Genomic DNA, 23,158 nt, shown 5'->3' on the forward strand with positions numbered 1-23,158 from the left:
AGGCCTGCAAACCTGCGGGCCTCTCTACACGTTGTTGAGACTCCCAACAACAGCCAGGGATGACGGATGCCAAATTGCATAATGGTGCCTGACCTATGTGGCAGAGGGGAGTCAACCCCAACTTGCCTGGCTCAACTTCAGAGGAAGCTTTAAAAATCCTCAGCACTCTACAACAAACTTGTTTAGCAAATGTGCAAAAAGGGGGGCAGCCTAAATGAAGCAACTCTGTGTGGAAAAATAATGGCTGGAGTTCACCAAAAGCAGGAGAAAGCAAGCAGGGACACTTGCGAGAGTTGTATAAAATGCATTGTATGAAGAAAGTGGATTGAGGTTAAGTTTTTCTTCTCTGGTAATACTAGAAACTAGGCTCATTGGTAGTAGATTTGGGACAAACAGAAGGTTCAGAATATTTTGCTGGGGAACTAAAGTAGGAGAAAGTAATCACATTCATCTGCTGCATGTGGGCTTGCAGGAACTGAAGGTTGGAGATGTGCCCTTGGTCTGCTACAGCAAGACTTTTTTTACAGTTTTCTTTTGCAAAAGATACACCCCTGGGCAGCCTATGCTGGAGAATTGGCTAGGTAATAGTTCAAAACCACTCCCCCCTTTCCCCCCCTCAAGCCCTGATCAATGCATACAACATAATTTATTTGCCAGGGAAAAGAACAGCCAGCCCAGACGACAAGGGTTAAATTAGATAACTCATTTTCCCACCATGTTTATTACTAATGTACAAAATATACAAAACTTAGAGAGAGAAGAGACATTTCCTTCCCCGCAGGAGAGGGGCGGCTGCACCCACTTCAAGGAGAAGGGGAGACATAAGATGTAATGACAAGCCCACACCTTGTGAGACACTTAAAAAAAAGGAAAAAAAGAAACCCACAACCAACAACATAAATCAGGAAAACAAAAATTACCCCCCTAAATCATTAGAGTCAAGGTTGAGTTTTCATAGAAAACAGTTTGTAGGTTTCCCCTAATGACAGAACATAGCACCAAAGGAAACCGCATCTCTGCAGCCAGTGGGGAGGGTTTGATAAAGGGGAGAGGATGGGGAACCAGTAAGGTATTGTGCAAGTGGCAACTACTGGAATTCCCCCATCTCCTAGTGGGCCTTCAACCAGGGCTGTAGATTCGTCAACAGCAGAATAATCCATAAGCAGCTGCTTCTCGCCCTGCCTCACATGCATGTTCCTAAAATTTGGGCAGCGTTTGCCTGCCCGAGGCCAGCTGTTCTACTGGACGAAAAGCAAAGTCCTCAGTGCAGGCCTGGTTCCTGGGAGCCTGTGGTGGAATACAGCCCAGCCCAGGCAGGCCTTTCAGAGCTGCAGTGCCTCCTCTTCCTTTGCTGGTTCTCACAGACAGGGATATTTACACAGGTCAGTCGGCTTTTCCAAAAATCCTGCCCTGACGTCTCTTGTGCTTTCACAGCCATGGGTGGCCTCATCACTCCACAGACCAGACGGAGGTGGTGTCTCCCAGTGGTTTCCTCTTTTGGGGGATGTGGCAGTTCATATCAGTAGCAGCGGAGGGGAGAGTGGTCGGCTCCCCCTTGCCCCAAACGTTTAAAGGGCCTCACAGAAGCCATAAAAAGGTGGATGCAGCATGAGTCTCGAGAGTTGGGGTTCAAGTCCCAGAGTCCGTGACATGGGAATGTGTGCTGATACCACAGTTAAGAAGAGCTGGGGAGAGGGGGCCGGGGCCCTGCGACTAGGGCAAGGGCGGCCCGTTGACGCCAGGGTGGTAGAAGGCACACTTGTTCTCGTACCTGCAGCTGCCTTTCATCGTGAAGTGACGGCAAACGGGACGCTCTGACCTGTCTGTGAGGCAAAAGGGAAGGGACAAGGCAGTCAGCCACAGCAGGAAGGAAGTTCGGGCAAGTTTGCATGCATACCTTCCCTCAACATGCTGTTACATCCCAGCCACCCGCAGACCCAGAACGTGATGCATCACAAAGAACCGATGATGGCAGAACAAGTTTCAAAAGAAAGCATGCTATTAAAAATAAATGGGAAGAGACTATCGTATGCCCAGGGCAGCATTGTTACATTTGAAGGATCTGTTTTAGGGGCCAAAGACAAAGCGGACAGACAATCTGTATTCAAACATTTCTGTTCCCCTTTGTTTTTCTTTTTGCAGCTGCTTGCCTCCCCATGAAACTCTGCATGCTGGGCTGACACCCTCGCAAATCCCACCCCATCAAGGGAAGAGCACTGAAAACTTTCAGTATTTACCTCCACCATGGCCGCCTCCGTGCCCCCAGCCGTGGTCCCCTGGGTGACCTCTGCCGTGGTCCCCTGGATGTCCCCTGCCGTGGTCCCCTGGATGTCCCCTGCCGTGGTCCCCTGGATGTCCCCTGCCGTGGTCCCCCGGATGTCCCCGGCCGTGGTCCCCTGGATATCCCCGGCCGTGGTCTCCTGGATGACCGCCAGGATGTCCCCGGCCGTGGTCCCCGGGGTGGCCCCTGCCATGGTCCCCGGGGTGGCCCCCTCCTCCGTGACCTCCGTGGCCACCGCCGTGTCCCCCTCCGTGGCCGCCACCGCCATGTCCCCCTCCGTGGCCACCGCCCATGCTGTTGTTGGGAGGGCCACCCCTACCATTAGGGGGGCCGCTGTTCCGCCTGCTGCCTCGTCCACGGAAAGGGGGCTCTCCGCCTCTGCCACCTCGCCCACGGTGAAAAGGGGCGGGGCCAGGGCCCGGACCAGGGCTGCCGCCTCTCATGCCTCCTCCGTGGGGCCCACCACGCATGCCACTGTCGGGAGGGTCCCAGTAGCCATCGTTACACTGTGGAGGGGGTGGGCCCATCATTCGAGGCCCGCTGGGCACGCCAGGGCCAGGAGGCATGTTAGGACCAACTGGGCCCCCGTGGGGTCCTGGGGAAGACAGAATAGGAGCACAATGAGCATGGCTTTGGGTTTAGCCAAAGAAACACAACCGACAATGGTTTCCCAGGAATACGCCATGCCCACCCCGCACCCCTCAATTCCTGGGATAGATCAGGTGGTAAGAGCTAAGACCTCAGGGTTGTGGTTTCAAGCCCTGCATAGGGTGAAAGATTCCTGCATTGCAGGGGGTTGGGCTAGATGATTCTCATGCTTCCTCTTCCAGCTCTACGATTCTATGATTCCATGCTGGCCTTTTATTTTTAGGAAGAACCCATCTCTACTTACCAGGCATAGGTCCTGGAACTACAGGAGGGAAGAGCTGCATGTTTTTGGGCCCCGGGGGAAATCCGTTGGGAACTGGACCAGGACCTGTTCCAAGCAGTCCGTGAGGAACTATAAGGAGAACAAAGGAACTGTTAATGGAGTCCCAACGCAAAGGAGAATGAACGCGAAACAGAGAAAAACAGCTTTATATGAAAGAAAAAAAGAAAGGAGAAACAGCTCTACATAACCACCAGGATAAACCCAACCCGTTGGCCACTGTAATTCGAACACAAAGCTTTGGGACGTCCTCCCTTGGATGGGCCAGCCCAGTCCACTGTCCCTTAGACCTTGTGGGGGGGGGGGGCGTGGACTATATTTTTTGTAGGGAAATGAATAAATTCCTATGCCCTACAAATAACCCAGAGGTGTATTTTAAATAAAAGGACACATTCTACTCATGTAAAAACACATGGGTCGAATTTAGAAGGCGATTGGGCCGGATATGGCCCCCGGGCCTTAGTTTGCCCACCCACGACTTAGGCCTACATTTTGAAGTGGGGGGGGGAGCAGCCCTATGGCGCCTTATGCAACAGACTCATGGGGAGGAACTGTGTCGCATACCTGGGAGGGCAGCTGATGGAAACAGCAAGGCCTATTCAACGGGGGGGGGGGAGAGGGATTAAGGTGCCAAATGAAACCAACTCACCTCCTGAAGGACCCGGTCCAGGCTGACCCTGCAAGTTGCCCAACAGGTGCTTAATCTTGTCGGAGTAATCTGGCTGCTTCAGCAGCTCTTCTGTTTTGTGATTGTTGGCGCCACCCTGGAATAAATGGGGAAAATAAGCCATGGGATTAGAAAGGAGGTCTGCAGCCTTGGCCTACCCTGTCCCCACTGGCTACACTGGTCCTGCGTACACCTCTGCTTAGCTAGGGCAGGTGAGCTACTCCGGTTTTGCGCAAAGGAAGGCACCAGAAAATGGGTTTCAGGACAGAATCCCATTTATCAGCTTCTCTTCCTGGCGCAGCGTGGGATAGTCTCCTGCTCTTTTTATTTCAGGAGGGGAAGAGGAGGAGGATGATTCTGGACTCTGCACCTATTTGAAGGTGTCGGTAAAATGGGTTCAGCAGAAATTCGGCTTCTCAACTACAAAGGAGGCATGGCAGGCCAGGTCAGCTGTGGTTGGTTTTCTGCTGTTCAAAAGACTGCAATGTGGCAGTTCTAGTTACCATGATGGAGGTGAGGATCTCTTGCACGTTGATGGAGGAGTTGGGGTTGGGGCCCTGCGGGTTCTTGCCTGCCCCCATGCTGCCCATGAGGTTGGCCAGGACCGGGGGCAGCTTCGAGCCCCCAGCTCCGTCCGGAGACTGCGAGGCGGTGGTTGGGTCGAGTCTTTCCTCGTAGGTAGCCTCATCCATGGAGCATTCCTGAGAGAGGTGACAGAGGAGACAGAAGGAGTCAGCAGAGGCTGGCTGCTGGGGAGCTGGCTGCTCAAACCCAGGGAGACGGGGCGGGTGGGTGGGAGAGCCGGCTGTGCTTCTGATCCAAAATATTCCCCTTCTCCAGCTTGTTTCCACTACACAGAAGGGAAACCAACACAGAGAGGGGGGGGAATAGGCATAGAGCAAGGGGTTTCTGGGGGTCCCTTTCTAAAATATGCTTTCTTAGCACAGGGAACCTAGGAGTCTTTGTCTATCAAGTGTCCTGCTTTATAAAAATAATAAAATAAAATATTGCCCTTGTGCACAGTTGCAAGACTAGCCCTGGCTAACACTCCTACTCCTGTTGTAGCCACTATTTTTTTTTAACTTTCCTCTGCTCAAAGCAGGGGATTGGAAACCAACAAAGTGGGAAAGCACTTACCTCATCCAGAGGAATGAGCTTGGGCGGCACTGGCTCATAGGACTCTGGGTCAGGTTCATGAGGACTGTCAGGAACACTAGGGAGAGAGAACATTGGTCTGGATTTAATACAGGGAGAGAAGAGACGGATAAAGCCTTGCCTAAGTTAAAATTGCTAAGCCTGAAACTAGGGAAGCCAAGAGACTTGAAATCCCTGGCCAAGTCTGGACAGTTCACCTAGTTCCCTACGTAATAAAGGTCCTTCTCCTGCCATGTGGGAACACTGAGAGGACAAGCATGGTGAGACCTGTTGAGAGAGCCCAGATACTGCAGAAGAAATGGGAAGATAGAGCAATAATTGCCCAGGTCCTCCCCAAAATGGGACTAGCCATGGAAATGCCTCTCCCAACCATGTCACTAGTTTTTCTAAATTCTCAGTAGTGGTACTGTTTCTCCACTGCTGTCTTCCAGGATACATGACTGAATCCTTGTTAAAATTAGAGCATCGCCTATAGAGACAGTTCTGTATTCAATCTAGTTTCTGTGTCCTATATTCAGTTTGGAAGTCATCTGCTGAAGATGCCGGGGATCTAACCCAGGGTATCAAGTGCTCAAAATGCACACGTCAGCATGTTTGCTGGAGTTTACCTACCTCTCTTTGGAGAGAAAGATTTCCTGCAAAATGCCTTTCTCACGCTCAGCCTGGGTGAACTTCTCCTGGCTCCCGCTTCCTGGATGAACCAGTGGAGAAGGCAAGTCAATGGGTTTCGGATAGACCCAGGGGATCTTCTCCTCCATGGCATCATGACTGAGCCGACGTGCTGTCTCAAAGGCCTCGCGATCCTTCAGCATCTCTCGCTTGGCAGCCTCGCCAAAGTCTTTGATTTTGTTCACATTGACTGCAAGGACAGAGCAGACAGGTCAGCCCAAACTAAGATCTGGCAACTCTTTTTAACAATGCAGCTTATTGCCTTCCTACACCAACTTCTTGAAAGGGAAAACCAATCCTTTTTGTTGATCAGCACAACAGAGAAACTCCAAATTTTCCTACACCAAACAATATATGTTTGCCTAGAGGACTCTCAGTTCCTGAATATCAAAGTTTTAATTAAACAAATAAATAAACCCTGGACATTACTGCTTGCAAAGAAACCCTTGGTGGAAAACAAAGAGTGCCCAAAATAATTGTTTACACTGCCACGTGGCCTTGTGACTTAGCCATTGCAGAAGGAATCCCTGGGCTGGGCATGTGTTTTTTGCATTCCAATTTCTTTTATTTGCACAGACCTTCTCTCCATAACAGGGCACTCACCTCGCTCTGTCTCATCCAATTCGAAGTAGAAATACTCCCGTAGCTTGCTTTCCTCAGGCCAGCTCACAGTCTTCTTCTTCTTGCCCTTCTTTGTCAGCTGGGTTGAGTCCACCGGGCTATCGGCTGGTTTGGAATCCAGCAATCCACCCTGCTCAGAGGAGTCTGCAAAAGCACAACCACATGCAAGCTCAGCAACAGAGCTGCAGAGACATCCTATGCTTCAAATACCAGGGCCGGAAGAGGCAGGGAAACCCCTAACCTGTTTCAGATGCCATGTATACCCCTTAGGCCAGTTGCCTTTTAGACACCATGCACTAGCTGCTCAGGATCTCGCTTTGAGACAGCAATTTCAAGATGGTGAAGGCTTCCTGGACAAGCTCAGCACTGCATTGGGTAAAAAGCTCTGCTCCATACACACACCCACCCACAGAGATACACTGGATGTGCCTTCCCCCCTGCTATTCCTTACTTGTCTCCATTGGCTCAGGAACCTCCACAGCTGGTACAGGGGTGCCAGGTCTATCCACATCCATTGGCTCTGATGCAGGGGTAAGCTCTGGTGAAGCTGGCTTGGTGGTACTCATTTCTTGCACTGGCTTCCCTTCAAAGGGGCTCGACTGAAGATTGAGAAACACAACCCAAACCTCTATTTAGTTAATTGGCAGATACGGTGTTAACAGTAGGGGAAGCTGGGGCTTTGGCCATCAATATACATCCACCCCCATGCCCGGACACTCAGGTCTAACACCGAGGGCCTTCTGGCGGTTCCCTCACTGCAAGAAGTGAGGTTACAGGGAACCAGGCAGAGGGCCTTCTCGGTAGTGGCACCTGGCCTATGGAACGCCCTCCCATTAGATGTCAAGGAGATAAACAACTATCTGACTTTTAGAAGACATCTGAAGTTAGCCCTGTTTAGAGAAGTTTTTAATGTTTGATCACGTTTTTAACATTCTGTTGGGAGCTGCCCAGAGTGGCTGGGGAAACCCAGTCGGAGGGGCAAAGTATAAATTTATTATTATTATTATTATTATTATTATTATTATTATTATTATTATTATTATTATTAACAGGATCCTCTCACCTTTGCTGCAGTTGGAGACAAAACTTTCTTTTTCTTCTTGATCTTGATCCCTGGGACAGGGGCAGAGTTTAGGGCATCCAAAAAGCCTAAGCCTTCCATAGCTGGGGATGAATGGAGAAAAACAAGTTGAAAGCAATTCTGTAATCAAAGTCCCTCATCAGTGCAATCCTGAGCGTATTTAGTCATAAAATGCCCCACTGTGCTCAGTGGGAGCTACAGCAAAGTCTGCAGCCTCGGAAACATTCAGCAGCCACAACAGCCTCACTCATGAGAAAGGTCAGAGCGCTGGCATTCTAGCTGCCTCTATAGTGCATGTTACTCCATAGGTCATATTCTACCTGGGACAAGCCTTCTGGGTAAGACACAATGGTGTGAACAGCCATCAAAAAATTTTTTAGAGAAGCTTACGTTGTGCGGGGATGATCTTGACTTTAATCTCTTTGGTAGTGTTAGGGGTGGTATTGAGGGGCTTGTATTTCTTCTCAGCAGGTGGGTTTTCTGCAATGGGAGTAGATGTGCTGCAGGAGGAAAAGGGACACAGTCAGTTAAAAGAGGAGGGGGCACTAGGAAGGTCCCGAACAGTTTCAGGAGTTTATATCTCTTGTAGTTCACTCGACACAAATTGCATACTTGTTGTTATTTATCCAATTTATAGCCCGCCCTTTTATCAGAAGAACCCAGGGTGGTGTGAACCCAGATTCTGCCCTATCACTATTCCAAACCTCCTTGCTCCAGCATATCTAAAAAACTGGTGAACAGAACGGCTTGAGCCACTTTCTCCAACTATTACACCTCATTCACTACAGATAACAAACAAGAGGCCTCCTGTCACCATCAACTCCTGCCTCCTGAAAGAGTTGGTGTTACAACTTAGGAAAGTGCTGGCTCAACTGGAATAATAACTGAAGCTTTCCCAACGCTGGGTTGAGACCCTCCAATTGACAAGTAGTTAAGAGCAATGAGATGAAGTGAGATGAAGTCATCATTAGGATCCAAAGACTTACTTCTGTCTCTTCAGTGGTATTGGCTTCAAGTTGTATTTATCTGAGGTTACTGCAGCACTGACAGTTTTCTTTACGGGAAGGAGGGATGGAGTCTCCATTTCCAGCCCTGCAAGTTAACGGCAACATTCAGTGTCATAACTGTTTCCAACAACAACTGCAATAATCCCAGAATAGACTGCCCACCTATCCAAGACTGTAAGCCAGCTGTTTCCAGAATGTATTTTTGCTCAAAAAAGTCATATTTTGTTCACTACATTTATATCCCACCTTTCCTTCCAAGGAGCTCAGAGTGGCAGACACAGTTCTCCCCACTACCACCCTCATTTTACCCTCACAACAACTCTGTGGGGTGGGGCTAAGCTGAGAGGCTGTGACTGGTCCAAGGTGACCTCGTGAGCTCCACAGTTGAGTTGGGATTCGAACTCTGCTCTCCCAGGGTCCTAGTCCAACACTCTTAAATGCTACACCATACTGGCTCATTAAGCATGACTATGCCTGCACTTACCAGTGGAACGGAACTTTGCATGGCTGGGCGCTGTAGTGCGGAGAGATTTTGGCTTTTCTTTCTTCTTCTCAGGGGTCTCTTCAGGCTTGGTTTCTGATTTGGCCTCCTGAGGCTTCTCCTGAACGGGTGTTTTGCCTTTATTCTCCTCCTTCCGCTTTTTCTTCTCTCGCTCTGCAAGGAAGAATGAAGGTTAGAAGGGTTACAAGTCGGAATACTTTCTGGCCCTTTCGGGATGTAGCTAAGGGAGATTTTCATGACTGTTTGTACCTGCTTTAAACAATGTGTGCATATACCAATCTCTTTGGTCTAATCCAGTGTTTCCCAAACTTGAATCTCCATCTGTTTTCAGACTACAATTCCCATCATCCCTGACCACTGGTCTTGCTAGTTAGGTATGATGGGAGTTGTAGTCCTTGTTCTTAGTTCTGGAGGATGAGGCCGGTTAACAGCCAGATTCACTCACCTGTAGGTTGGGAGCTACTCTGGGAGCGGATGACACCCATCCAGTCGCTGACCAGTATTGAAGCCAGTCTGCGAAGCTCTGGAAAGGAGAGAGACATAAGCACTGAATGAGCTGGAATACAATGATAATCAATGTAAGGGTGCAGCCCCTAAGAGGGCATGTGTCAGAATTCTACAAGTGTCCAGAGAACAGGTTTTTACCTTCATCCTCACTTGTCTTGCTGAGCTGCTTGACCAGTTTGGCAGTATTGTTCTGAAATAGAAAGGGTGGGAGGAAAAAATAGGTTATCACATCAAGCAAAACACCAGGCAGAAACAATGCATGTCAGGTTGCTGTACTACTGCACCCAGGGGGTCTTGGCTTTGGGAGACGTGTGTCATCCCGAGAAAAAGGCCAACCCCTCCTGGCCCACCCACCTTGCCGCAGAGCATTTCTGCTGCCCTGAGACTACAGAAGGGCAAGTCTGAAGAGCAAAGCTGTTTCATTGACTAACTTGTTTCAGATGATCCACAGTAAGGGGTAAATGCTGAAGGGTGAGCAGGATCTGTTGCAGGAGGGGCACGTTATTCGCTGCTTTTGAGCTAGTCAGCCATGTGTTGAGAAGCTTGTAGCCACCAACCTTGATGAATCTGCAGAAAGAGGGGAACACACTGTTGAGATAAGTGTTTTGCTCACCGTTCCTCCTAGATGGTTGCAGTGAGTGCCTAGGATTTGTAAGACTAACTGGAAGGCGGACAGACAGGCAAGAGCAAAGCAGGGATATGAATATCCTGAATGCAGGTAGGCTCACCCTGCTAACTATTATTATTTATTTAAACATTAGTTACTTATTTATGTTATTATTTATGTATCATTGAGAGACCACAAGGTGGGTTAAAACATAAAACGCAAAATACACAAAGCAAAGTGAGTGACCTGGACAATTCAGTGGCACCCGTAATTATAGAAACCATATTCATTTTGCTGGAGGTGGCGACACAAGTCAGAAGTCCACCCCAGCCCCTTTCCTAGACTTAATCCACAGAACTTCCCTCTGCCTCTGGAACTAGCAGACCAAATTCTACTCACTAGAAGCATTCAAAAGCCCTTACTTTGCGAGTATGTCTTGTGTTCTGGTCTGCAACAAGATATTCAGATAGATGCAGCGACTGACCATCTTCTGTGCATCTTTCATCAAGCTAAAATTGGAGAAAAGGGAAATATTAGCTACTACTGCAAGCAGGCCACCCATAAGATGAGACTGTGTATAAAGTCACCGCTTAATATTTGTAAGGAAAAGGGAGTTTTCTCAGTGGGGTGGGGTGACACACACGCAGATACATTTGTTGAGAGAAGGGAATTCAAATTCTGTCAACTCTGGCTCACCAAGTTGACATAGTTTTCAGAATTATATGCAAGGACATAAGATTGCCACTGGGGTGCCAGCTTAAACAACCCTCTCTTGATGGGCCATTAAATTATCCCATAGCTCAGGAATCCCCAAACTTGGCCCTCCAGATGTTTTGGAACTACAATTCCCATCATCCCTGACCACTGGTCCTGTTAGCTAGGGATGATGTGAGTTGTAGTCACAAAACATCTGGAGGGCTGAGTTTGGGGATATAAACAGCTATAAACTATGCTGGAGGGTTCTTACATAGCATGTACAACCTAAGGTTTTAGTAAGCCATCACTTTTTGGAGTCACAACAAGCCTTTCAATTATACCCTTTACACTAAAAACCTACTTGAAAATTTTAGTGATTCCTTCGTTTGTTTTGACTTCTCCATCTTTGCCAAGGAAACAGTCCAGTCCTTTCAGGAGTTCCTTTGGGTCTATCGGTCTGGAACCCATGGTTGGAAATTCTGATAAAATACATGAGAAAAGGAGCGTTCTACAGTTAGTTCTAACTCCTCAAAACAGTTAAAAACTACACCTTTCCTTTGCAAAAAAAAAAAAGTGTTGAGAAAATTTCAGGGGGTAGCTTTCAATTCTAGTAAGTGCAAAGTATTATCATGTTTCCTGTTTAGAGAAAGTTCTCAGAAGTCAATGTACAGTACAGAGAAAGGATCAAGATTTGCATTGAAGAGTTATCCTGTCCTTTGAGCCAACAAGCAGCTTCCTCAATCATATAAACTTTGGAAAATAAAAAGGAGCGGTAAGCAGAGAGATGGTGAAAGACAATGAGAAACAGTGAAGAAATGCTATCCTCTCCACTGATAATTTTTTTGCCCTTTTGTTGATCACCATGACCTTTGAACGAGTGTTGGTGAAATATGCAGGCCATTACAAGATACTTTGTTTCAAACTGGAACAAGCCTTTTTTTAAAATAAAAATTTAGTGTTTTGCCACATGCAGTCCAAGTCTTATATATTTCAGTCACAACAAATGTCTCTCTACCTAATGTTCTGAGTGCTCTTCCCTACTAATATCATTTAATTTCAAGTTAAGATTTTTTAAAACTTCTACAAATTTCACAGCACAATCCTACACAAGTTTACATTTCAGTGGGGCATACTCTCAGGCACACAGGAGCACAACTCAAGTTTCTCCTATCTTAAAGGCAGGATTATTCATACTGGAATATGTAGGCCTGACTCTAGAAACACTGTAAATAATCCAGGCTAAAATATAAAACTTCACGAGAAGTGTGAGGGCCAATATACCAGAATCAAGTTTTATAGGTGCTAACATTTCTGACATCCACTCTCACTGCTTTTGCAGGAATACAGCACACATTTAAAATGGGCAAGTGCACTGAATGAGCATTTACAACAGTTGCTTTGATGCAATTATTTCACTGGGTCACATAAAGGCTTCTTGGACCTAGCAGCTTAGATTGTCCATTGTCTCACATATCAGGAAACAGCAAAGTAAGATCCAAGGCCCATCTCTTTTGTTCCTCCACTGCCATTATTGGAAAAGGAGTAGCAACCTCCTTTTATTATTACACTAGCACCTTCAGGTGTACATTCAACTCTCTCATTAACCCACAGCACTTATATTGCCACAAGTAGCAAAATCAGGCACTCATAGGCGTTTTTCCAAGTTTTTGGAAAGGTACTACATCCCATGGAGGTCAGTGGGGGTCATCAGTTACTTCACAGCCAAGTGCACAAGCCCTTTTTTGAGGAAAGGGTTTGAAGTTGCTATGATCAGAAAGCAGAGTTCCAATGGTATATTCTGTGCAAGTCAAGAGCGGAAGCTGTGTGGTTAAAAAAGCCCATGGCCGTATGCATTTCTACGCTGCCAACACTCAAAGGGGGCGGTCAGTGGATGTGCAAGCTTTATGGTAAAAGCTACCTGAAGATGTTCATGAGTCATGCTAACGTTTAATGTGCTTCTCAACTTTCATGGCCAGTCAAGTTATACTATATAGCTGCTAACTGTCAAGGCCCCAAAGCATAGGGCAGTACCTGACCATGGGTAACAATTGAGCTAAACTGTTGCAAGGGATGCCAATTTAATTTAAATCTGATCCAGTGCATGGTTGTCGGTCTTTCTCACGCGCACACATTATGGGTGGCAGCTGGTTTGAGACTGTGCAGGGCACCAGCTGTGCCCCCTGCAATTAAACCAAGAGCAGCTGATGTTTTTAACAGCTACCTTCTGGTAGCCAACGTAGGAACTTGCAGGTACAAAATCATGCCCGAGTCAAGACCGTCTCTTCTTCACATCATGGTTTATTAGTCTCTGAAAGAATACCATGTACGCTTGACCAACACAAATCTTACTTTGAGAGGCAGTGAGATGCCAATTTCACGTTAAGATTTGGGGCTTCCCGTTTTTCTATCTTCTTTGCAAGGACAGCTAGTTGCATCAAGAGGTGTGCTAGCTATTGAAATTGTTCAAAGAGGTAGCCTGTATCAACCCGCTAAGCATCTTTCTACTGGATCAGGCTCAGATGCCAATCAGCAACAGGGTTGCATCTATGTAAATGTCAGTTACCTCATAGCAATACGGTATGCATTCTGAAGCACCTTAAATCCTTGCAAGTTTGATGCAGTAGCAACTGTCTGCGTTGAAAAATGTACAAATTCAAGAAGTCTGAAGCATATTAATAAATGTAGCTGCCTGAAAGACTAAAACTACCTTTGTGTTCACTCTTAATGTGAAATTGGTGACTTGAGTTGCCTTCTGTGGAGGCATTATCTCCCAGCAAGTGTGATTTCAAGTTTGTTTTTTTAAATACAGGATTAGACTACAAAACCCAGATCTTCTCATAGCCCTGCTTTTTTCCAATGACTGAGATTTCCCCCTAAACCAATAGGGTCCAGGAGAGGTCCTAGATTCTTCTAAATCCTTGAATTTGGTTATTTTAAGAAGTGAGTCCATTGTTAGTGATAATCAATAGGCTATTGTGCACTCATATGATGGAAAATTAAATCCAAGGACAGCTGGGCAACTGAGCGGGAGATTGGAAGGTGTTACCAGCTTGTGGTTGCTTGAAGATCTTTTTGCGTGGCTTCAGTCCAGTTCTGAAGCATTTGCATTCAAGGTCCATGTTTGTGAATTCACCCTGTAGTGGATAGGCCAAATGACCAAGTGGGCTTTGGAGACTGAACTCCCCCTTTCACCCCACAATATGGCCTTTCACATGCAAGGCAGCAATAGACTGGTGACGAAGACTTGCACTGATGATGCTTGGGCTCAGCCTGCTGTGGCGGTGAAGAGAGAGGACTTCAGTCTCCAGAGCTGTCAATCTGGCAATTTCCAGCACTACATTCCCAGGAGAAATTCAAAAAATATGCATGTTACTTATGTACAATTTCAGCAACTTCAGCCCGCCCAACCTCCCTGGCCTTGCAAGCAGTACTATGGCACCCTGAGAACACCTACTTCTGCGATGTGGAGAACTGAGGTACCGTAGTAAGTTTAACTAGTTGGTGTTCCATGCCTGTGTTTGAGTGTCTCTCCTTTTGTTGCCATTCGATCCGCTACAAAGATGGACTATAAAGTTGCAGCCCAACAGAAAACCACATTGTTTAAAATCTTCTTAAAGTATCAATGTGCACTACAAACCTTGTGAGACTGGTAATTCTATAGAACAGTCCATTCTCAACTTTCCAGGCTCCATAGTTATGGGTTTGTGACTATGTTCCCCACATCCATTTCATGCATGAATTAAGGTATATTAGTAAAGTACTCTGTTCTATATTTTAAGTAATGCAAGTAATTTTAAGTCCCCTAAGGAGCAGTATGACACTGACCTTAATCAGGGTTTACTGGGCTCCAGGATAAAGCGCCACATTTATGAGACACCTCAGAAAAAATAGCACATATGTATTATGGCACAAGCTTTCATGAGCTAGCACCTCCTTATTTCTGATAAATTTGACCCTAGGTTCTTAAGTTTATGCCATGACACTTTGAAGATATCACAGGACCTGTTTGCTGAGCTTCCAGCTGCTATGAATTACATTTTTCCCTATATACAGAACATTAATCTGAGTTTCCCCCTTCAAAAAAGATGCCATTTCCCTGCATATGCACAAAGCTACAGTATTAGGATTACAGTGGTGGCTCACTTAACAAATGCCCTGCTTAACGAAATTTCCGCTTAACGAAAGGATTTTGAGCGGAGGTTGCCTCGCTAGACGAATGCGTTTTATGAAAAATTCGTCTAGCGAATCACAGTTTCCCATAGGAATGCATTGAAATTCAATTAATGCGTTCCTATGGGCAAAAAGAAATTTTTTAAAAAATTCAGTGCATTCCTATGGGATTCGCTAGACGAATTTTTCACTATAAGAAAAGACCCGTGGAAAGAATTAATTTCGTCTAGCGAGGCACCACTGTAATTATTTTTGTACAGAAGCTGCCCCACAAAATACTGGTGACAGATTAAGAGTCAATCCCTGAAAAGTAATCAGTGTTAGATGATGACTTGAAATAAGTTTTCAAAGCAACACATCCTGTAATAGAATCCTACAAGGATTATGGGCAATTTACTAATGAGGGGTGTTTAGAGAGGCAATTTACCAAAAGCTAGGGTACGTGTATTTGCTGTAAATTAAAAAACCTAGAGTAGGGAATATGATGGCAGCAAACTACTTTAACAGCTTAGAAACCAGTTGAAACCCATCATATGCTCCAAGGTACATAATGAGATTCTGAAAAAGAATGCTATGAAAATGGCAATGTGTTTGATTTCTAGATATAATTCTTATTTCTAATTATGACTCACAGCTCTCAATCTCATAGTCAGCTTTTCTCTGCAACTCTGACCCTCTCCTCTACTACATAGCTGTAAAACAATATACCCATTTGACCAAACAAAATAAATAAAAAATTCCGTCCAGTAGCACCTTAGAGACCAACTAAGTTTGTCATTGGTATGAGCTTTCGTGTGCATGCACACTTCTTCAGATACTTCTTCAAATCTGAAGAAGTGTGCATGCACATGAAAGCTCACACCAATGACAAACTTAGTTGGTCTCTAAGGTGTTACTGGACGGAATTTTTTTTATTTTGTTTCGACTACGTCAGACCAACACGGCTACCTACATGTAACTAGAACCATTTGACCAAGACATTGCTATAACATCAACGAACTGAAGGGTTAAGAGTTTCTCAGTCATTCAGGATTAGTAAAGATACATTCAAAATCCATGCTCATCACGAAGTTTCCATTTCCTATACAGTAACTATACTATACAGTAGCTTCAACTCTGCAGAACTTGTTCCCAAGCAATCAGGCTGCACAAAGCCACACAAAAGCTTAAAAAATCCTAATGTGCTAAGAAAAGAATGGGTATTGCTGTATCCACATTCACAAATGAAACAGCATCTCCACCCCCCCCCAATTAGTAGTAGTACTGTTAACTGTTTGACTGTGTCACTTATACAGAGCTGGTTTTGCTATTAAGCCAATAAATGGTCAACATTCATCCTCCATTAGAGAAACTAGTTAACTGACCATGCTAATATTTTCTCACATATTTAAATGTGACATGCAATTCAGAAAAATAAGGGCCAAGTGAGATCCTGGCAAGTCTACAACAGCATACTCGGATAATCTTCCTGTAGCTGACCAAACCTCAAATATATGCTATGCTTCCCAATACGGCACACAGGGGAAGATTTTGGGGCCTGTACTTATTAACATGCATATAAATCCAACCCTCAGTAATCTTACCAGAAATGGCAATTATGTTTGTCTCCAGTCTATACAATTCCAGTATTTGTAAATAGAGACACAATTTTACTACAACTTGGCACAAGAGCTACTATGTAGCACCAAAGCAAACAAATCCAGTGTGAATCACAGCTGGCATTTTAAGTATTTTTCTTCCAAACTAGAGGAAACATACAGTATTCCAACTACTAACCACAAAAATACCCCCCTCCAAAATAAATATTAATAAAATAAAGGGCCATTTAGGATCAAAGCTTTCATTTGGTTTAAAAAAAACCTTGAAAGGGTAAGCAGTATTTTTCAAGAGCAGACTGAAAACATAGGAATTCAATCAAACTCTGTCTTATTTTAGACTTAGAACACCATTCGGAACAAATTCTAAATAAATCTGCACTCAGTCATGCCACTCCTATTTAAAAAACACAAAAAAATGGCAAAATAGTAAAATGCCAGATGAACATAAAAAAGGGATGTCTCAGCATTCATTCCTTAAAAGTCAACACAACTACTTTTCACACTCTTATAAATGCTTCCAGATGCAGATATAACACTAGGCAGTTAAATGTACTGCTTCCTTGATCATATACAAAACTTAATGAAATTAAACATTATGCCACTTTCATAGCGTTTATCAAAGGTCAAGGGCGGCAAAAAAATTTGCAAGGTAATTTGCTTTTTTAAAAATACAAATATCTGACACCTCTGTAATTTAAGGTGTCAGCAAAAACTCAACTTGCAATAAAAACACTGTAGCATGTTGTACCTTTGCTAAAGAGAACATATTTTTATTAGGACAACTGCGAATCAATACTTAAATGTTTCATCCATGTTCATAAATTGTGTAAAGTTAAAAATTATCAACTTCCACCCTACTTATAAACCAAAAGCATGGATTTGGGAAATAAATTATGCAAGAAACCTGAAGCAGCTCCCCATCAAGACACTCCTGTAAGAATGCCTTGTGTCAACTGCTGCCATACAAGCAGAAGCAAGCAAGATCACTCACAGCTACTTGCTCCCATTGTATTTGCTTTCTTGCACAGACTCTTGTCAATCTTTTTACAAAACACTACAGAATTTGGGCTTGCTGAAGCCTAAGTAACATGTAGGCTGTACCATAGAAAGTCAGAAACTGGATGGAGAACAAACTAGGAAGATACAGGTGATACTGGAACCACAAGCTAAGCATGTCTACTCATCTATTCAGCATTATCCTCTCCCAAATGCTCCAATTGTCCTGAAAATAAGTTCTCCAGGATTGGACTCCATGGGGAAGAGTCATTTGATACTTACAGTTTTAGAGAATGGACTCGAGATTTTAATCCAATTAAGACATCTTCATATCCTACAATTCTATCAATATATGTTAGCAAAGTGTCTTAAATAAATGTGTTCCCAGGGGAATTACTGAAGTGATAATTGCTTATTGCAAGCTTCCAGATCACCCCCACTCCCACATACAAGTATGTCTGCTTCATTTTCTATTAAAGGTACTTTGTTCACTACGGTTGTGTGCTGAATTTCCACTCCAGCAAGTATGGGGAAACTGATCTGTAGCAGACAAGCAATTCCACTTGAGGTCAGCATTTCAAAAGTGCGAAATTCAAAAAGCCAGTTTTCATTTTAACTTAGAAGTAGCAAAACCACCTAGCTTGATGCTCATACTGACTTTTCTAGGCAACGGAGTTCATGGCATCCAACTGATCTTTCTTTTTTGTTAGCTCCTGAATTAATGTCACAGGTTTTTAGATGGAGCCAAGATTTGAGAGGAACATTAAATGCTGCAATCCCGGATAGACTTGAAAGTAAATCTGTTGAGAGGATTTTTTTCCAAATAGGTCTTGTTAAATTCAAGCTGCATGGCTGCTGTTGCAGAGACAGCAGTCCTGCGACACCTTTCAGACAAATTTACGGCATTATGTTAAATGCCAATAAATTTCCTAAAAATGGACAAATTGCCAAAACTACTACGGGAAAGGTTAGTCACTCAGGTTTCTAGTTTGCACCAAGCTTAATTACACTTACATGGAAATTGGCCCCACTGAAATTTCCAGTTAAGATTGATTTTCTCAAAAGGGAATACCTTTTCCCTCACAAAGTGTGCAGGAAGCAGGGGGCCAGACTACATGTACTATTGTCCATCAAATTTAAATCAAGGTTCTAACTTAGTCCATGTTTCCTTTGGCAGCGGTTAAGAGATGAAGAAAAAGAATGCCAGACTTGTGGGAAAGGCACTAAGAGCCAGCTTTTCAGACTGTTGTTTTTACACTATGCACACACAGGATCTAAACCAGCTTGTCCCAAAGTCTTGTGACATTTCATTGCCTCACCAGCTCACTGGCTGACCTAATAATGTAGGTATAACATTTGGCAGAGAAGCTAAGCCATAAGGAAACAGGTCAAGACTTCTGAAGCCCGTGGCACCACTAGTCTTTATAATGCTTAACTGGGCTGCAGCTCTTTTGCCAGGCTTCCAGAATTGAAATTTCAGAATACCAAGCCAACAAAGATTCCAAAGCATTGTTTTTCCTTAAGAGGGAATCTTTCAAACAATGGATTTAAGGGGAGTCTTACACCACACTACTTGCCTTACTTTTACTAGTTTGGGTAACTTCCTAGTTAAGCCGTTGTGCTTCCAGAAAGGCTGCTACTCACACCAACACTCTGCTTATCTTAAAATTAAATTCCTTAACTTTTAAAATAGAATTGTAGCATTCAACGACACTGCGAGTTTTTATTTATACCTTTCAAGCTCACACTGAACTAGAATTATCACTCTGATGTGTCTTTACTGAACCAATATGAACATTTGCTGTTGTGCTTTAAGAATCTAAAGCCTATTAGGAACTATTCTTGATGCACCAATGCTGCAAGTTATCCCATAACTGTTGTGGACAGTATGTTTTATTCTCCTAAGATCATTTCACCTCTAATGGAGCATATCAATTTTGAAATTTAAATGCCCACTTAATCAGTGCACGATCTGACCACCCAATACCTGCATTTTGAGATGAAACTGTCTTCTGCAAAGTTTTCTTTTGTTAATAAGTTTGTATTATATAGCTTACCTCATTCTATTCCCCACTCCCAAACACAAGTTAACCTGACAATAGGTGTCTTTCTTAATAAGGCACTTTGAAAAGTTCTTCAATGTGAAATGACAAGTGCCTCAGTGCTATAAAGTCTAGCCAGAAGTGTGTCATTTGTTCTTTTTTTTGGGGGGGGGGGAGGAGTGTTACAATATGAAATGCTACCACCGGAGGTGTAGATGGAGACATTTAAATTCTGTAAAGGATCCAGTGCTTAATTGGGGAAGTCACAAGGGCAGCATCTCTAAAATGCTATTTGATGTTCATGCACACCAATTTTAAAAATCCAGATTCCTCCTGTTTTAAGGAATTAACCAACTTAAACATTAGTGTCCTAAGCAGATTGGCAAACATTTAACACCCTTAACCGCCTGCATGCATCAGTAGGTGTCACTTCATGGCGCTGACGATGGAAGAGAACAGCAGCAAAAAAATAAAAATAAAACAAAGTGGTTTGGAACAGAAATGAAGGTTGTGAAATGTAATTAATACCAGAAAGATTTTGCTTACCAGGTGGAATTGTGGCTGTTCCCCTCCCTTTGATGAGGTAATACAAGTGCTGGATTCCCATTTTTCCTAATGATAACTTCTTTCCTAGTACATTGTACAGGAACTGTGGAATGTGGCAAATTAAGACAAAACTTACCCCCTCCCCCAGCTGTGTGCATATGGCCAGAGAAAATGCCGACACCCCCCTTTTCTAACTTTTTCAGCAAGTGTCATTGACACTCACAAAAGATTTGGGGTCCAGTGGTAGCATTTCATCTCTTAGCAATTAATTTGACTGAACATGCTTTCCCAACCAAGCCCGCCCTCAAAGAAACCTAGAGATGAAAAAAGGGAAGGGGAAAAGAGAAGGAAAAGAAACAAAACAGTTTGCCTGCCTGATACTAAACATAAGCACTTGACAAAAATTTCCTAATACAAGTAGAGCAGACAAACACGGGAGAAATAACTGAAATCCAAAGCTCATGTGATGTTGAAACCTAAAAAAACAGATTGTGGATTTATGATAATACTTTGCACTTATCAAGCTGTATCTAAAGATCTCCTATATATGAAGTGGGAGTGGAATTTCATTAATCTTTTTTTGAGAAAGGTAAAGGCGTTCTCCCCTCCCCCATCATCTCTCCTTCCCTCCATTTCATGACTGCTTGCTTGGGGCGCCAAACACAAGCTATTCAGGGGGAGGAGTTTACTACAAGCTGCTTACATCAGCTCCCTGCCCAGCAAGCCTTGTGGGTTCTTGTACATGAGGAAGGAAAGAGGCAGCGACGCCATTTTAGAAGCACAGGCAATTAGGAAAAAAAGCAAGAGGCTTTAGAATCTATTAAGAGGAAACTATAGCAATACAATCCCCACCATATACACAATTTGTAGCATATTATATCAGTTCTATAGACTAGAACCTATTTAACATACACAGTTGGGAGGGGGAGAGAAAGGAATTTGTCCGCGAGTGCCGGAGATTCAAAGAACCTCCCATTATTCACTACTATAGGGTAAACTCCACTCCCCCCCTTCTTTTACCCTCCACTTGGGGGGAGGTAGAAAATGGCATTAGAATGGAAAGGTCCTGTAAAGGAAATATACAATGCTGCTTCTCAGGGACAAAAGATAAAATAGCACCGCCATATTGCAGCAAGGGGAAATAAATAGGATGAACATTTTAAAAACATTAGACCTCATTTGAGTCCGAGAAAACTCTCAATTGGCTTTTTTATAAAAAAATATTGAGTGGTTTAGAACAATTTTCCCATCATGTTGCAATCTTTATTTTTAGATTGCTAGTTATTTGTTGCAGCATTACATACTTACACATACATTATAAAACCTTCCAAGCTTACTTTTTTTTTATAAAAAACAACCCCCATTTTAACATTGACAAATTTAGAAATAGAAGACACTGACATATCACCCTGTATTTTAAACTGTCTAACTACTGGCTAGAACCAAGTTATTGCTTTCTTCATCCCTTCGCCTCTTACCCTGCAATCTTTATGTACAGATTGCTTATTTAGCTCCATTTCTACGTCTCCCACACAAAGAAGTAGTACTTTATGGCTCAGTCACCACCATCTATTATGTGGGAGCTCATTAACCCTTGACAAGTCCTGGAGATGATGGATTATCTAAGAGACCATCATGCTCCTTATAAATATGCATTTTAGGTGACAAAATGCCCGAGTCTTAAGGGTTAACACCTCAAACAAAACCCACTTCCCCTCCATTTTTTGTCTTTTCTTCGTGCCATTAGCTCACTTCGACACGGACCAATTTTCTTTTGGTCAGTTGGTTGAAAATGCGACACTTACTATCCAATTAATTTTCTCGTCGACAGCGCCTCAAGGTTTAGCTTTTTTTGGATTAAGCTGTGTTTTTAAAGAAAAATATATATTTGGTTTTCATTTCTTTAAAAAAAATAGCAACTTTTTGGGCGGTCAATAAATAACAAAAAGTTGCCTATTAAAAATCAGGGAAAGTTGTTGCTAAATATTAATTTTGTTTTTTATGTTTTTTAGTGGCGGTTCTCCTTCAAGGTCACAAAGAATTTTATCAGCTTCCCAATACAGACGATCTGAAATGTAGCTGGCTTTTTTAGTGTCGTCTCAGAGGCTCAAGATTGTGGGGGTATTTTTCTCTTTGTTTCGCGGAGCAAGTTCGACGGTGGTATCTCAAGCCAAACCAAACCTATAACAAGAAAAGAGAAAAAAAATCACAAAGTTAAGCTTAAGAATTTAAACTCAGAGGGGAAAAAAGCAAGCAATAAAACCGAACTGTTACGCAATAACAAGCCTTTGTTAACTAGAGTAAGCCGCGACGATCATCAGCAGGGCGGGGGCTTGAAAGTATTTTTTTTCTTTTCTTTTTAAGGGAGGACGTCCCTTTAAAATTAAGTTGCTCGGTTTAAAATGGGTAATATTTCCTTTAGGGAGAATTCAGCTAAGAACCGTCTTGAAAGGACAATTTACCTCCACTACAGCCAGTCAAATAATTTACTAAAAATCGCCAATTAGGACGCATTCTGGGAAGGCGAAAAATAAAAATAACCCTAACGTACTGCCCCTTTGTCCCCACTCTAGCAGTTCCCCACAATAACGTTCCGAGATACACCGTACTTACCTTTTAACAGACCCCAGAATGGCCGACCAGGGCGCGCGCGGAGGCTTTTATATGAGGCCACTCCCTCTCCCCAACTCCCCCCTCCCATCGTCGCGCGCTGCAGTAAAGAACAAAGGCCAGAGCGCGCGTCGCCGCCCCATGCCGACACAGTTGCCCGGCCAAATCCGAATCAAAATTTACTTCAAAGCACATCACCTGAATCGCATTTTGAAATCCAATCGGGCTATTTGAGCCGAAATAAAAAATTCCGCCCGTGAAGGCTGTGGCGCAGTTAGTAGAACACGAGTACGCATGCGCGATCCGTTGCCAGACCGGTGACGTGTGCGCGCCCGCTCGCGCGCGCCCTCCGCCCTATCTTCCGTGGGGGGGCAGGGAAGGTGAATGCGAGATGGCGTCACAAACCGAGCATGCGCCTAATTCGGTGGTTGACGGCGAGTACCGAACTCGGCACAATGGTCAACCATTATGGTCA

General features: G+C 44.1%; 1 protein-coding gene across 4 annotated transcripts; it reads right to left on the reverse strand.

Annotated features, from left to right (window-relative positions):
* Positions 1–620: 620 nt before the first annotated feature.
* Positions 621–22,699, reverse strand: PPP1R10 (protein phosphatase 1 regulatory subunit 10). 4 transcript variants are annotated; one of them, XM_035107243.2, is made up of 19 exons: positions 21,879–22,699; positions 11,083–11,200; positions 10,448–10,534; positions 9,850–9,985; positions 9,557–9,608; positions 9,357–9,434; positions 8,894–9,064; positions 8,389–8,494; positions 7,793–7,902; positions 7,385–7,485; positions 6,773–6,920; positions 6,304–6,465; positions 5,644–5,890; positions 5,014–5,089; positions 4,380–4,577; positions 3,859–3,973; positions 3,174–3,281; positions 2,238–2,876; positions 622–1,823 (listed from the first exon to the last, which is right to left on the reverse strand). In XM_035107243.2, the coding sequence occupies exons 2-19, from the start codon at positions 11,187–11,189 to the stop codon at positions 1,714–1,716; spliced, it is 2,751 nt and encodes a 916-aa protein (XP_034963134.2). In that variant the 5' UTR covers positions 11,190–11,200; positions 21,879–22,699; the 3' UTR covers positions 622–1,713. The 4 variants fall into 4 exon arrangements, with proteins under 4 accessions (XP_034963137.2, XP_034963134.2, XP_034963135.2 ...); XM_035107245.2 differs by having other exon boundaries at positions 624–1,823; positions 2,601–2,876; XM_035107246.2 differs by lacking the exon at positions 21,879–22,699 and having other exon boundaries at positions 621–1,823.
* Positions 22,700–23,158: the final 459 nt, after the last annotated feature.

This window comes from Zootoca vivipara, chromosome 2, assembly GCF_963506605.1.
Source record: "Zootoca vivipara chromosome 2, rZooViv1.1, whole genome shotgun sequence".
Classification (NCBI taxonomy): Eukaryota; Metazoa; Chordata; class Lepidosauria; order Squamata; family Lacertidae; genus Zootoca; species Zootoca vivipara.